The 17,569-nt window shown below is 29.5% G+C and overlaps 1 protein-coding gene and 3 non-coding genes across 4 annotated transcripts in view; 1 reads left to right on the forward strand and 3 right to left on the reverse strand.

Annotated features, from left to right (window-relative positions):
- The window catches only part of LOC126839362 (alpha-mannosidase 2), a 112,254-nt gene that overhangs the window by 62,069 nt on the left and 32,616 nt on the right, over positions 1-17,569 (forward strand). The window contains exon 3 of the mRNA XM_050574654.1: positions 2,019-2,191. Within this exon, the coding sequence (XP_050430611.1) occupies positions 2,019-2,191 (173 nt within the window). The remainder of the gene's footprint in view (positions 1-2,018; positions 2,192-17,569) is intronic.
- Positions 4,963-5,035, reverse strand: Trnav-uac (transfer RNA valine (anticodon UAC)). The gene has a single exon. It is a non-coding gene; the product is annotated as a tRNA-Val (tRNA).
- Positions 6,324-6,396, reverse strand: Trnav-uac (transfer RNA valine (anticodon UAC)). Its single transcript has one exon. It is a non-coding gene; the product is annotated as a tRNA-Val (tRNA).
- Trnav-uac (transfer RNA valine (anticodon UAC)) lies at positions 7,789-7,861 on the reverse strand. The gene has a single exon. It is a non-coding gene; the product is annotated as a tRNA-Val (tRNA).

The raw sequence follows: 17,569 nt of genomic DNA on the forward strand, positions 1-17,569 counted from the left end.
CTTGACGTCCGTTGATTCGTTTTTTTATAATTAGATGTACCAAGGAATGAAAAAGATTTTTTTTTAACTCTAATGTGCCCTGCTATAGCATAAACATTTAAAAAATAATAATCTATAGTAAACTTTATTTTTATTTAGAAAAATCCTAAAAAAACAACTTGCTCGTTCATTTTAAAAGTGGCGTAATTCCAAATTTTTTAAATTGACATATATTTGCTTAATGGAGTCACATTTAATAAAAAAAAGCTCGATATTTCAAAATTCAATAATGACAAGGAGATAATTTACTTTTACAATGAACGACACTACTAATACCTAACCCAATTATAAATGCAATATTTTTACTTGTTGACATATTTACAATTGTGATTTTGATATTGACTTTATAACATATTGTTCAATCTTTTGGTTAAACATTTTTTATACAATAAAAAAACATTTATTATTATTTTAAAGCAGAGCTAATTTCATTAGGTTTTTTTTTATTTTATAAAATCCTTCAACTCCCCCTCACCCCAGTTTAAATATAAAATAATTTAAAAAGTAGTTATCCAAAACTGGTTATCAACCTGTCATTGTTTTCACGACATCAGTCTACTTTTCATACGCAAATTTAATACATAAGTTGCTGTTTGACTTTTAAATGCCACCCTTTAATATTAAATACCATACATCCTTTAAAATGATAGTTTTAGCTTAAATATTAATTATAATTTTTGTCTTATAATAAGGATTTTATCTGGCACTTTTTAAACAATTATTTCACAGAAAAAAAAACAATGTAACGTGAAATATGAATAACCATATATTATTCTTGTAAAAAATACTTTTAACTGTGATGGACATGGACGACGTTGTGTTTTTGAAAACAGCGGTATACAGTGTACACTTATACATTTATTTTTGTGAAGATTGAATAACATAAAATGTATAAGAGACGATGCGAGAACGGGTATTATGAATATAAACGTCTTGCCGGCATGGTATAAGATCCGGAAGATGTATATATAAATATATATACATTCTTTCTTGTAAAAAAAAAAACGGAAAAGCGACTTTGTATGTTTCTGGGCGATAAGGTTCATTGGCATAAAGTGTAAAGATTTTAAAACCCTATGGGATTTTGACGAACAAATATTATATTGTACTACGTCGACCCAGAATTCAAAATTATTCATATATTTATATATTATTTAAGACATTATTATTTTATTTTCCGACACATGCAAAAGGCTAAACAAGATTGACTTCTTATCCCCACGAAGGGTAATTTTTTTAGCTTTGACGTTGAGAAAAAGTTCTTCCCTTAGGTTTTTTGGTACAAATGGTGTGAAAATTAGACTACAGGTAACCCTAGAGTGGATATAACGTACAGTTTCTGAAAAAGTCATATACTTCATAGCCCCGTTCTAGATCTACCATCAATCTATTTTTTAGACCTTAAGCCCTAAACGACACCCAAAAGAGCGAAACTAAGAAAAAGTTTCCAATCCTTTTCGGGAAAAGGAATTTTGATCAATTTTTTCTTTGTCAGATTTATACAAATTTGGAAGCAAGCGAAAAGGCAAGCTGCAGTGTCACTATAATGACGAAATTACATATTTTCTCTGGTACATATTTTTGTTTCACTTCTACAACCGTGTGAAGAAAAACGTATGACATCAGTTATCAGTTATATTATCACATTATCATATTATTATCGTGTGAAATTTGAATTTATCAATAATGATGTGTATAGTTGATGAAGATAATACTTTGCAGTATGTTTAACAACTTATAAGAAAGTTTTTATTTTTATTCAAATAAATGACATCATATGATGGTTACAGCTCTATAGTCCACTATATATAGTCCATTCTTGTAAACTCCAATATTGCTAAATAAATAAATATTATTATTATATACAGCTCTATATATAATATATTAAGTCTAAAATAGTTTGCCTAATTTTTAACACATTTTTTTCGTTTATTATTATTGAAATTATTAAAAACGTTATTTTTGTTTGTTCACTTTAGGTCATAGTGGTGCCACACTCGCACAACGATCCGGGATGGCTAAAGACTTACGAGGGCTACTATCACTCGCAGACCAGAAACATCCTGAACAACATGGTCGACAAATTGGCAATGTTCAAAAACATGACGTTCATATGGTCGGAAATATCATTCTTGTCGCAGTGGTGGGAAAGGTAGGTGCCAAAACAAAAGGCGACCATCGCCCCAGAACAAATGATTCGCGCACGTTATTTTATAAATATTATACTCGACCAAAAACACTTTTCTCCGTCCAATTTATAATACCGACCCACAACTACAGCAGCTGTCTTCTCCCGAACAAACCACACTATATTTACCTACTCTACAAACAGCTAGACGTATATTTTATTGCTGTCGCCTTGTGGTCTTAGAAAATCCAACCGTTACCCGTGTTCTTGTTAAATGTAGGTATGTAGGTATGTCTCTCAATTTTTCAAAAATGTAATAATTCACATCTGTAACTCGGTCACTTTTTACACCGTTCCGGTGAAACAGTCGTGTTTCTCACTTTTTGAAATGTTTAGCAGTACTATATCTTTGAGCTCTACAAAAGTGAAATTATTCCCTAATTCACTGAAAAACAAAAAATAATACATTTCTTACCGATTGCAAATTTACATGACACGTTCGTGTTACCCATTTTTTATATGATTTGTAAACAATATTATCACTTTTTAACATTACCATTTACCTTTTAAAGTATAATATTTCAAAATAAGAATAATTTTCTGAAAATTGAGAGTCTTGACAGACATTTTGGGCGAGAGGTGATCTGCGGTACACTCTATCTTTCCTCCTCTGTCCTAATTTTAAGCTTTAATAGCGTTGAAAATAAATGATCAAAACTGATTATCGACCAGTCAAAATGTACTGTAAACCAATTTTCTTTTAAAAAGCTAATTTAAAGATATATACGTTGTCGTTCAAGTTTCAAAAGTTGACAGCGCTCTGGAAAATACCAAAAAAAGTTAAATATTTGTAAATTTATAATATTTGTGACTTAAATACCATGTTTTCTTAAAGATAAACTATAAAATTATAATTATTTTCCAAGTATTTGGCCTCTGTGAAAAAAAATATTGCTAAAAAAATTATTAGAATTAAAATTTCTTATTAATGTTAGGTTTTCGTGAATTTTCGTGTTACAAATTGTCTTTCTTCGTGTCCACTTTTACCATTAGTAAACAGTAAGTATTGGTGTCAGGGCTCCTCTTATCTTTTAACTACTGGACCGAATTCTTGTGTAATTTTCCAGAGCTTTGTCGACTTACTGGTGTATCAATGTTACCAATATATTATTATTAATTTATAACGAATTTAAATAGTTTATACTCTGTCCGGAATAAGAACAGAGTATACAGCAATCTAGAAAATTCCATAAAATGATCAATGTATGGAAACTGTATAGCATTACAAAAATATATTGTAGAATAAAATTACTACTGTTTTTGTCGGGAAAAATGTAACCATTAATCGGATTTCCCTCTAAATTCGCACAAAAGTAAATTAAATTTTAATTATTGCATTTCAAGTAACATTTTTATACTTTCAAACGGGCATTATACAGACAATACCTCTTTAGGTATTTCCCAAGCCACAAATTTTTTTTTTTTTTTATTAGTTATTACTATCATAAAATGATTAACAGTATGATATTCTGATAGCTTAACTGACTTTGAACTTATTTTGGAACAGTATAGGATATTATTCCTGAAACAAAAAGGCATAGCTTAGCATTGAAATATATTAAAACTCTATACAAAAAATTAAGACTTCAATTCATATTTTATTTTCTACAAACCAGTAAGCTGTCAGAATTCTTAACTGTATTAGAATATTTCAGTATAGTGTTCTGATTTAAGTCATAGTAAGTATTACCGTTAAACGTGTGTTGGTTGGTAAGCTTAGGTTTATTTCACAAAAATAAAAAAAACCAAAAAATGATCAAACGAGCTACCTACAAGTTTTTTGTCTCAAGAACGTACTTTTTTTTTTTGCTACAGCGACAATGTACCTTTCGATTTGATCACAATGTATATAAAACCGATACTTCCAACTTGACTGTCATTTCCGTATAGTGCCCACGGTGGTATGGGAACAATTTATCATCCTTTCTTACAGTTAACCTTTTTTTGAGTGGCACTCTTTTCACTGCTTTTTGTTGTCAAGCTCCTCTGGAAAATGGACATACCTTCGGGGGGTAATGATTGCTTTAAAAGCCCTTGACAAAAAAAAAAAAGGTAGAAATTCCTAAGCTAACACCATCCAATTCTATTCCCTGGAGCCAATGTAGTCAGCAATGCGTAACGCCATTTATTACATTGTGTTATGAGTTATTATTTCTTATCCGTTCGGTCCGTGTATCTTGTGCTGCGTTAAAGATATTTTATCCATTGTGTATTTCATCCTACACGTCCGACTACAAGTGCAGTCAAACAAATTAAAAAACTATTATCGATACTGCAAAGAGAAAAAAATATTATTTACAATTTTGTATTTCACCAACAACATATCATAAGAGTTTTCATTGGAATACAGTTACACTGCGAGGAAAAAATATTACAATTTTAAAGATTTTATTATTAAAAACAATTGTATTTATTAACTTTTTGGATTAAAAATAATTTTCTGAACATTTTGATCGGTGGATAGCCGGTTTTGAAAAAAAAATGTTTAAGTTATTAAAGTTTAAAATTTATAATTGTGTTTGAAAATAGGTCAAACGTCATATTTGTTAACACCAACCTACCCTACCACTCAAAACTTTAGGTAAAAAAAGAAAAAAAACAGATTTAAAATCAATGAACATGCATCATTTATGCTAAAAGGTTTTAAGTGTATTATTCAAATTAAGTGTTATAAAATATTTAAAACAAATCGTATGCGGTGTTAAAAAACTTATAAAAAAATGCAAAAAATATCATGATTCCGGCCAGGATCGAACTGGCGACCTTCTGCGTGTAAAGCAGATGTGATAACCACTACACCACGGAACCACGGTGGAATATAAGGTGAAAAAACCCTCTTTTAACTCAAACCAAACTGATATCGAGTGCTCTGTTTATTATATTTTATTATTACTTAAAAGTAAAATAGGTGTACATATTACTCAAATGATAAATGATAAACGATAATCGATTCTGAATGAAACGAGAAGGCAAGTATGAATTTATTTAAAGACATTCATTAATTTATTGCACAAACCAATCGTAGACCACTAAATGCTGTTTAGACAACTCTGCATTAAAAATTAAAAATTTGAATATGGGTTAGTGTTTATTAAAATGATGTTTTTTTTATAATTATAAATTAGGTATATTTATAATCATTATATTTACTCATTTTCAATTTTCTCACTTATTATTATTATTTTTTATTTGAATACAAGTGGAAATTATTTAATTACTAAAATCCGATAGTTTGGTATTTATACTATAAACCATTGTATAAATACAATGGTTTATAACTCGTTATTTGACAACAGTAAAATACAAATATAATCAATGAAAACATGATTTGAAGTATTATATAAATACCTATAATACATTTGGTTGGTATTTTAAATTATTAATTACTGTTTAACATTGATAGCAATGCTCTCGAAAATTGTGTAAAAGTAGGTAATTTAAAGTTTTAAGCGTTTACCCGACAAATTATTCTTAAACCAATTTAATATGTATTATCAATTTTTCTCTAGTTTCTCATCAAATTATATATTTTATACTCCTATGTTTTTAATTCATTCGATTTATATTATTAATCTTAAATTATGCCAGCCTCTATGTTTCTTAGACCTTACCTACTAAAATGTGAATAGATGTAAAACTGTTTTAAAAAACATTATGCTAAGACATCAAACAAAAAATAATATTACCATTGATAATTAGTACCTACCAACGGATAAATGAATCGAACAGAAAAGTAAACCAATGGAGTAAATAAATCGAGTAAATTAAGTATGTAATTCGAGTAAAAAATGAAAAATTTAATAAACGAGTAAATTACTTTAATCAAAAAGTACCTACCTAATTCTAATGAATGAGTGAATAAATAGTGTAAACAAGTAAATTAATCAAGCAAACAAGGGAATTAATGGAGATTGTTAAACATTTAGCGTCTCAAAAAATTCTCCTAAAAAAATGTCACCAATTTTCTTGGTTGACGCCCCGTATAAAATATTATTATGAAAAAAATGTATAACAAAATTGTGGTACAACAAGAATTAAAAAAAACAAGTGATTGTAGTTTTTCTTATAATTTGAGGAATCATTATTAAAAAATTCATGATTCCGGCCAGGATCGAACTGGCGACCTTCTGCGTGTAAAGCAGATGTGATAACCGCTACACCACGGAACCACGATGCGTACTTTGTCGATTACATTGTGTTCTAAATCGAATCCCAGCTTCTCTATATTTTATGCACATTAATATAATATCGTTTCAATAATTTATTAATAATATATTTTATTATTTTCGAATTACGGCCAAAGTATAATATTAGATGATTAAATTTTACCAATTATAAAATTTAAAAAAACCCAGGCAGTGAGCATAGTGAGATTAAAACTTTTCGTTTACAGGAGTCCAAAAACTACCCCCAAAAAAGAGAAATAAAGAATAAGAGGTATTGATTTTTGTCTGTTTCGTTAAAGAATAGCTATCCCTAACAGATTTTGAATTTATTTCGTTGTCATAATTAATCAATCATCTTGTATTGTAATGTAAAATTTATTTTTAATATCAAGTAAGGAGTGAGAAAATGGTCATTTCTATAACGAACTACTCGAGTGGCAGAAAGTTGAATATTATAGGAGAAACACTTCAAAGTTTCACCTGCTGCTTCATATTGTAATTTGTTAATAAGCCGATTGTAAAATTATACCATAAATCTGCAGACTATTACAATAACGTTCGACACAATAATCTTATTAACATTCGCTGTATTGTAGAGACTAAATAGTGTATAGAGAGATAGTTTTGTTCACATAACAAGTTTTAACAATATAACAGCAACTTGTGTTGCCGGCAATTACCAGTAGTAGTGCAGTTTACAAATAATATTAATACCGCCATTTAGTATTTAAAATAGTTATGATTTTAATTTTACTCAACAATATTATATTCAAAGAGAGTTAATAATAATCGATAATTGTTGGTTTCAAAACCAATTGCTGGTTGGAATTTTCATTATAAATGTTAAAACCCTACAAGATATTATCTACAAATGAAATTGGATCCTACTTTTTTGCACAAAACTACAATAGGTGTAGGTATTGTAAAAAATACGTCTAGTAAGTCTATTCAGTATAATATGTATGTATAGAATATTCATAGTATAATATACTCAATAGTAATGTATCCAATTTCATCAAAATCTTTTTTTTTTATAAACACAGTACAAGTATACACGGGAAAACTTTTATATAAAAGAACCAATCGGGTCGGAGCAAACTAAAGAGATATTATTTTGTCATGAAAAAAGTATTTTTAATAAGATCGAATTTACTTTTTTGCAATAGTAATACGAAAGTAACCCATAAATGTGTATGTCATTATGTTCTTTTTTATATTCTTTTGAGATGTTGTCCGAGAGCCGAGACATTTAAAATATTTGTCAAGGTCGAACGTGTTGTCTGGTATTTATCAAATAGTTTGCAATGTATGCAATGAAAAAAAAGTACTTATTCTCGTAAGCATGAAATAATTGACCGCACACATTTATGTAGAAAAAAAATGCAAAAAAATTTGTGATTCCGGCCAGGATCGAACTGGCGACCTTCTGCGTGTAAAGCAGATGTGATAACCACTACACCACGGAACCGCTTGATACAAATTGCCAATATTAGTGTCTTGTAAGAGCAACGGATAATTTATTATTGATTCTAATATATTTTTTATTGGCCAATAATAAATGGTCCGATTGATATTTCTTAATAATCAATAGCAATCATTAATGATTGGTGAATTACATTTTTTTTTAACACAATTGAATTATTATTACTAAATTACTACATTATAATACTAAATTATTAATTTAATTTGCTTAATATTAATTATAATACTAAACTATTATTGTTATTGATTCAATTATTAAATAAGACCTACTTTTGAAGAATTGACGATTAAATATTAATTTTAATTATTTGAACTATTTGAATACTTCCCATTAATAATTTAAAATGTTAATATTCATTCAGTTCGTTCAGTTTTTCAAACTAAATACCTAAAATTTTGTAGGTATCATTTTTAAATCGGCTTACAACTAATTACACAATTATTAATTTTTCAATTCAATTATAATTTATTGATGACACCAAACACTGTTTTGAGTAATTTCTGTGGGTGTCATTTCGAATCTTTTATATAGTATAATTATAGTTATTAGCTACTACTTAAAAAATCGAAATTACTAGTGCACGACGGTTAACTAAAAATTATTAAAATTGCTCAAAAATTAAAAAATCAATTTAAATGTAGTAAAAATGTAACACTATAATTTATTTTGAATTAGCTAAGTTATTAAATTTCTTTTTATAATTCTAATTTGTTATTACAATATACAAAAATGCTTTTATTTATTTATGTACTTTCTCATGAATAATATTATAAATATTATATAATACTATTAATATTATATCTACATTTTTTAGAACTGTAAGTTTCTTTTAACGGTAATTATACTGTATAGATTTTTTTCAATTTATTTATTGTTTTATTGTAATTATAAACATCTTTCCAATGGTTTGTGCAAATAATGGAAAATATAAAAATGTCTTCCTAAGTCCTAATACATTCTCTGTAAATATACTATGTCCGTTAAGAGAAAATTAGTTTAGAGAAAATGAGTGTCTTAAGTTAGATTGATCACCCAGTCTTGTATGTATTATACTCGAAAAATGTTTCTAATTACTCTGATTGAAAAAACTACACATTTATCACTGGGAGCTATGTGAGGTACTCGTAAGTTTTCAATATAAATAACAAAATAAACTATAACTTTATCAATAATGTGTAACAAACGCAATCTGCAGTTGTGCAATGGTGCTTGAACAAACGAGTTTAATTGAAAAACAGTCGGTGCAAATAAATTTCGCCCACTCAATAACGGATTTTAATTAAACACAATAACCGTTCGATCGTTGCACTTACTAAGCTTAAGCGTGTATATAATATGGCAAACAATTTGTCTTTCAAGAAACTTTTGTCCTGCCATAGGTATTGTGGTATTAATATGTTTACGGAGTTATGCACCTACATATATATCACTATAAAAGTCACCTGAACTGACATTTGTACAAAGAAAGTCCATTTATTTTTATTTTTACATAAAATAAGTATAAATATTCATAGATATTATTTTAAGTATTCATAAATAATATATTTAATTTAAAAAAAATGTTTTAACACAGACATAAATAGGAAAAGTGACTAAATAAAATTGACAAAAATAAAAAATATTGGCCATAATAAACGAACGAGGTTTATTTTGTTATAAAGGAAAAAACACTAGAAATATTTTATTCAAAATAACCTAATGACTGTAATACCTACTTATTATAGTATTATTATATTCATATTTATAAATCGCGTAGAAATAAGACTGAATAATACATCTTTAATTTATACGCATTGTTATTTCAAGTTATACTGGTTACCGGGAATCATCTACTTAATTGTAAACTGGATAGGTTTACTTGGATATTTTTACATAGTATTATGTCCATATTTTGTGAAAACACTAATGTTCTGATGAATAGCTTTCCGAGTGCGTTTTGCTTGAACCAACAGCTAAGTGCAATTATTACTGGTAAGATCATTGCATTGTATATTCCGTCACATTTATTTAATGGTAAATTATTATGTAAAAACCCATAGATAACAATCTGACCTCGTGTGTTTGATGCATAATATATGAACTTAAGTATTAAAAGTATGCTGCTGATGTAATCTGCCTACTTACTACTTTTATTTTATGCATACCTTTACATAATTCTACGAGAAAAGAGTCTAATTACGATTTTATTCTTTGAAAAATATTTGTCTGGATAATTCACGTCTTAACGTGAAAAAAACGAATTATCGTTTCAAAAAAATGCAAGTTGTAATGAAATATGTTTATAATTTATTTGATAATATACTCTGATAATTACTGCGTGTCACTCACGTTGAAATTCTCATCCATCATATTATTAATATTCAAATTTGACATAGACATGTAATTTCCAAGTTAAACTTATTGCATTTCACCCAATCCATCCTGGGTATTGTTTAAACGGACACCTGTGTTGAATAATCGAATTCAATTCTAATTGAAAATTAAAATACAAATTGGATACGAACATCGTTAATAGTTATTAGTTTAATGACATTATTTAGCCATCAACTATTTTGATGGGACGCAATTTAGGGTAAACATCTGGTTGTTGGTAAATTAACAAGGTAATTTCGTGATGAGAAATATAATTGATTGTATTTATGAAATGTGGAAACGTTAATATTAATTGATATTATATAACCACTGTTATTAAGTAATCATATAAAATACATAATTGTTTTTTTGTAATATCACATGTCGAAGCCAGCACTTCATAGAAACTATATAATAACAATAAGTCAATTACCAAAGAACAATATATGAGTAAATTAAATCTTACACGTCGAAACTTTTTGCACAAATATCCAATCCATATTTATGTAAACGTATTTGTTTGTAGGTTAATGACTGGAATGAATTACATTTTTTTTTATTCTTTCAGCTAAATGAAAATGTACCTCTTGAGTTTCCCCAAAACTTATGTTGGCGATCATTTATGTGTGGAAAAATCGATTGAATTTAAAATGTTATTCGGTTCTACAATATAGATTTAAGTGTTTGTCTTGTATTCGGGTCGACGCTATATTGTGTCGGTTAATAGACCATTTATTCTATTGATAAACCCACGGGAGTTTGTCGACAATTCGAGTTAAACGGTTTTAGAGGTCCGTATTGTGCCTGTCGGGAAAAACGGGCGAAATCCTTTTGGAGAAGAAAAAAAAACTGTATATAGAATATCTTGGGCGAAACCCGCGCGCGTGAAATGAACATCTTTGAAAAGATAGTAAGGAAAAAAAAATTCCAGGATTATGTGAGAGGCGGAGGATGTATAATGGATATGTCTCATCGATCAACCTCGCAGCAAATCGTATCTTCACTCTGTAATACTCTTGTGTATTATCTGATTTCGCCGAACCTTGTGGTAAAGCTGCCCGTTTGGTTGTAGGCACTCCTTCTCCATGTTGTACACCCTTCACTGGCCGTATATCCGTCAAACGGGGCCTCGCATAATATTGTATTATATTATTATTCTATAATATAAAGTATGGTAAATCGAACGGTCCAAAGGAAAACTATAGAGTTATATACTTTAGATAAATGTTAAATGCAAAACGGAAACCCGGAAACCCCCAAAGGTTTAGTTCTAAACGTTACACGTTGTATATATTTTATAATAGAAATCAAATTTAATGACATGTTTTTTAAACCTACTAAATCCCTCATCTGGGCAGATGATCAAATCACTGATTCCATTCGTACAATGAAGGAATAAGACTAGCGGGAGAAAAAGCTCTCGGACTAAGAAGAAATGAAACTATACTGAAGTACTGTTTAATACTCCTGATCACATGGGGGACACAAATCATGTTCTCGCCACGATAAATACTTTAAAATACAATTAAATTAATAGTATGTACAAAAATCTTCACAAGACTATCAAAGTCAACTGCTAGGCTCGTTTAAAAACAAAATCACTTTTCCGTATACTCCACAGTGCAATTGGGAACTAAAACTTAATAGATCAATCGACTGATTAATGGGTTAGTAGAGCCGCAAAGATCTATGCATACCATAATATGCGTTACTGATAACAATATGAAGACTGTAGATAGTTCGGCGTGTCGATTAAACCAACAATTAAGTCTTTTGGAAATATATATTATATTTGCTACCGTACGAACGATTAGATAGTAAAAGTTTCACACTTTGAGAACTTTACCGTTAATGCTTTTATAGTTTAAAACGATTATAATTATTCCCGGGCGCTTCTCGTGTACAAGTGTCTTTCATGATTTTCACACGATCAAACGCTGAAAACTTTTTTTACTTCAAACTATAGATATATGCTACAGTTGCAAGTTCTTCTTGTTAAACTGTGAGTTACGAACGTTGTACGCTGGTACGTTGTATAAAATAATAATAAAAAAAAATTGTTACAGCACAACTTAAAATATATCATTGATACGATTTTTAGTTGCTATGTAAGGCTGCAAAGGTTATTATAATATGTATATTTAATAGAACAATCATCTGGCGTAACCCCATCTCCCAAATCACCTTAAACCCAAATTCCAGAATTTGCAAAAAAATTGTTTTGTTGCTTTCCATTTTTTAGGCGCAGTTTTAGGACTTAAGATTCAAATTTACTGACTTTTTCGCTGCATTTATTTATACTGTGTTCGGTTTGAACTATGCTGATGATTTAGACAGTACTTGTGTTTTTTTCTTACAGCTAATTTGAAAATTATTTTATTTTATGCGTATCTTAAAGAGTGGTTAAAAAACGAGTGAAATTTAAAATATATCCCAATAAGCCTAAGAATTTTTCCCATCCCCGGCATTTTTCTAGCAAGAAAAATGCTGTATGTTTTTGAATTTAAGAATTTCAACAAGAATATGAAGGTGCTCTTAATGGCGATGACACCAAATCAATATGACATGATAATAATAACTTAATAGCAAACGACAAATATTTGGGGGTTGGAAATTGCGACCTTTCTGCTGCGGTCAGTGCATAGTTTTTTTTTGTACCCAACAAAGTGTATCCCGTGGTATTTTACATTCCGTTTTTTATTTTTTTTCTCTTGGTATCTCACACTAAATTTTGTCGGAAAAAATACTTTCCCGTTGATAAAAAAACGCATCCGGAGTAGAAATTAATAATAATTAACCGGTAGTAATTCCGCTGAGGTTTATCGCTTGTATAATAAGTAATAACTAGAGGAATCTCGTTTCTGGGTTAGAAACTCGTTTTATATATTATAATGTAAATAAATCTCACGCCAACGTGTGTCCTTTGAAATTACTTATTTTTTTTTCATTTTAAACTTACATTATAACGCATTCGTCCCTCGAGGTTTCACAAACACTTTTGAACCGTTAACAATAATAATATTTCACAGCAGCCTTTAAAAAAAAATACCTTCCGTGTTTTCGACGGTGCCGATATTGTTTTGTTTCTGAAACGACCAATATAATAATTATTTAGTTGTGTAAATATCGATTCGACTTGATTTATTATTTGTTTTCGACGGTGTTTTAAAAATACAACGGATCCGTTTCAGCCGTTGATTATTAATGCAAACAACATAAATAATAAAACGGGAGCTGTTTTATGTCCTTATTCGAAGGCGTCGTTCCGTATAATTTCTTCATTTTTTATTTACTCTTCGGCTTACTTACAATAACAAAATTATCAGTCGGGCACGTTTCTCAGAAAAAAAAAACAAATCAACTATATAACATTTAATTCAATATTGTTGTATTTCATAATATATTTTATACAACGGACAGTTTCGCCGGTATAGTGTTTTTTTTTTGTCGATTCGCCTACATTAACGGCTTATCTCTTTTTAGTGTTTTTTTTTGTCCTTAAGTCGATCCTTAGACGTGCATGGAGGCTGTGGAGGCTTATCTTGCCATCGCAACCCTTTACATCACTTCTTAGTCGTTGATCTTGTAGACTATATTGATTCGAGCTCGGCGAATCGTCAAATGTTCTTTTTAGAAAATTATTGAAAATATTTTTATAAAAATGTCGACCGACTTGAGCACCGCCTTGAATGGCTGAGGTCTAAGTGCAGGTGCCGGATAATTCACTAATGTGTATCTATTGTTCCCCGTCGCAGGAAGGACACTATTGAGCGGTGTACATTTATTTTGGTTTTAAATGAATTTTATGTGCCGAAAACGCAACGGACTCTTGATGAAATATCGATTTGCCGATTAAAGACAAAGTAAGGTCACGCTTCTATTTTTAATTAATTTATAAAAACCTAATGTCTTGACTAATGGACCAGACGACGATGAGGCGATAACGATTATAACGGAATTACTATTTCAAAATGCAATATAGGTATCTAATGGTATTAGCTTGTCCCTTCTTCTTCGAGTAAAGTATATAAAACAGAGTGATTCATTAAAGATCGAACCATTATTTTTGTCTTAAAATAGTTGCAATTTTTCAGTTATTTCTTTTTGCAAACTTTTTTGTTTTTGTGTTGTTTTACAATGTTATAAAATTACTCAATATTACCCTTTTTTTAGTATTTTTCAAAGCTCTATTAACTTTTGAAACTTAAACGGTAACATGTATATTTAATTAACTTTTATAATAAGAATAATTCGCTGGAAACGTTCACTTGTCGATGAGCAGATTTGGATAATTACTTTTAAAGTTGTTAAAGTTTAAAACTTAAGATGGGTTGAAGGATGGGAGTATAGTATTATTTTTATTTGCGCGCATTAATTAACCGCACTCCAACTTGCATCCTAAATTTTAAACTCTACCAAATTAAAAATGTAAATTATTTATAACTAATTATCAACCTGTCAAAATTGTCAGCAAATTATTCTTGTTATAAATAGTTAATTAAATACATGCGTTACCATTTAAGTTTTTCAATTTGACATAGCTCTTAAAAAAAGTAAAAAAGGTAACAATTTCCTCTAATCCTCTAATATTGTAAAATAACATGCAAAAAACATGTTTGGCGAAAAACTTCTGGACGCTTTTGAGTTAACAGCAACTGATTTTCTTAACGACGATTACCGTTAAATGGGCACGTGATGAATTGGGCGAGTTGCTATTTTTATTTTTTACATCGAGTAAAAAATATATTCTGTTATCAAAGCTAATATTATATGAATATGTGTATTAACTATTAATTCTATGGGTCTGTCGAAAATTGGCAATTGGCAAAGAGTGGAAGGGAAGGGAGGGGATCATGATAAGAGGAAATCGATAATTCCTCTATAACTGATAAGAAATCATTGATAAGAGAATCAGCTGATAGTACTTAAAAAAAATAATAATATTCTACAAGTGACTCTAAATTTAATTCGTTGATAAGATATGCTTTATAAGAGACAGCAAATCAGATGATTGTTAACCAATGATAAGGGGTTAGTGCTTTCACGATTCGATTGATTGAATTAGTGTCTTATCATTGATCTCCGGTGACTGTGAAGGGAGGAGAGGAAAACGGAAATTCATAGTATCGGAAGGGGTGGGGGAAAAGACGGGAAAAGAGGGGACAGAAATAGACCATTCATGATGCAATTTCCTTCCGAAAGTAGTAAGTTCATTTCTCGGGGATGGCGTTTTAATACTTATACATAAATTAACATGTTTGCCATGAAACTTGAATACACGAATTTCAAGCTCGGGCATAATTTATCAGGGTTCGAGCATTAAATGGCGTGTGAAATAAAAATTATTTTCCAATACAATTTTTTATAGACCCTGCGGTAATTGAACGAAATTACTGAAAATAAAAATCCAAACCTTCAGCTTTATAGTTTGCGCGTCATCGTTCAGCTGTGTAAAAACAGAACAAAAATAAAATACATAAAAGAAAAAAAATTCCCTAGGAACAGTCGATAGCGTTATAATTTATCAACCTCGGGTTGATAAAACGCTTTTTAGATTACTGTCGGCAACTAAAAAACGAATTTTTTATTTTAAATACTCAACTTGAAGGACCTTGAACGGCAACGATTAGGATTGGTCGGCTATATTTTCAAATAATTCGTTGCCGTTGTTGTGTGTGATAAACAAATCAACAATATAATGAAAATATTTTTCAAGTATCTGTTGCCTTTTAATTAACTCACACAAAGCAACCTAGAAATGTACTCCGCTGTAACTGTACTTTTCCTTTATATTTAAAACTTTTTTTTTTTTTGTGTTTCCTTTATAAAAAAATCTACTTTAGTTTTTGAAAATATTGTTTTAGTCCCATTCTGGATCTACAGTTTAATTTTCAGACCTAAAGCCCTCCCAAACTACACCTTAAATAACGAAAAAAGGGGATAGGGTTTATGATATTTTTTTGGTTTGTCAAAATTTGACGGTAGTGCAATGTCTAAAAGAACAGTGTGCCGTTTTTTTTAAATTGAAAGATATGTAAATTTCTCTGTGTACCCTTTCTTGATTTTGAATTTTTTTAAATTTTCGGACCAAGAAAGTACCTTTCAGGTATGATTTCTGATCTATGTAGTTAACTACATTAAGAAAATCGATTCAGCGGATTAAAAAAAAAAAATTAACAACAATACCTTCTCAGCTCAGCATCGAAGCTAAAATGCGTCTGTTATACTATAATTAATTATGACGTTTTTCTAATGGACTCTTCTCCGTATAAATTGTTACTTATAAATATAGTATTATTACCGTGTGGATTTTCAGACGACCTTTATAAGTATATAAAGCAAACTGAATCATATAATATATTTTGGAACCGAGGCGGATAACTTCTGTAGAACTTTTATATTAACTCAACCAGCAAACCGCTCTGCCGCGGGTGGTTTTATAAGTTAGTGAGTGTGGTTGTAAGCCGACAATATGATGTAGGATAGTATATTATTTTAGTCTGACAAACTTAGCGAATATTATAACGGTTTAATTAACAACATAGAAGCATAAGTCGATCGAATCGGTCGTAACTTGATTAGAAGTACGGAAAGAATCGTATATACCGCATCTCCTAGAACGGATAGCTCTTGCTGATCACTTTTAAAATAAAGTATGAAAACCTGAAGTTTTGAACACGAGCAGACATTCGTTGAGATCATTTAATATAAATAAGACGTCGTCTGGCTGATGGAAATTTCGTATACCGTATTTACACTATTTACTGTTAAAATAAATAATTTATTAACATCCAAATTTCATATTAGAGTACTTAATTTTGTTTGTTCAATGAAATAGTTATTGTAAGGTAAAACAAATTTCTAATAAAATCCTTATAATATTTAATGATGAAAAATTAAATTAAATATGTATTATAAACTATTATCCTAAAAGGAAATTGTTAAAAGTAAAATGTCAACACAAGTTATCTATTAAACAGCAGAATAGTGTAGGTCGCCGGTCGGTAACTAGTTTTGAACTGAAGTAATACATCAACACTCATTATCGACCAATCGACATTTTTAGCATATAATTTTCAATTTAAAATTTTAAGAATATATCATAAACCACTTAAAAATCTCAAGTTCATAGTGTTTTAACACATTAGGCATGGGGTTATATTGTTAAAAAATGTTATCAAATTTGGGAGCCTATCAACTTATAACAGCAACAAAAGTATGGAAAAGAATAATATAAAAATTCTCGTGGCTTTTAAATATATCTTCGGGATCGTAGTTGGCCGATCACCGTGTACTGGTTGTCCACCTACAGATGCTCACCAGGAATCTGGCTGCATTAAT

The sequence above is a fragment of the Adelges cooleyi genome, unplaced genomic scaffold, assembly GCF_023614345.1.
Source record: "Adelges cooleyi isolate 19-005CV unplaced genomic scaffold, UGA_ACOO_1.1 ACOO_flye_CR_arks_rails_tigmint_CR_PRNA_108, whole genome shotgun sequence".
NCBI lineage: Eukaryota > Metazoa > Arthropoda > Insecta > Hemiptera > Adelgidae > Adelges > Adelges cooleyi.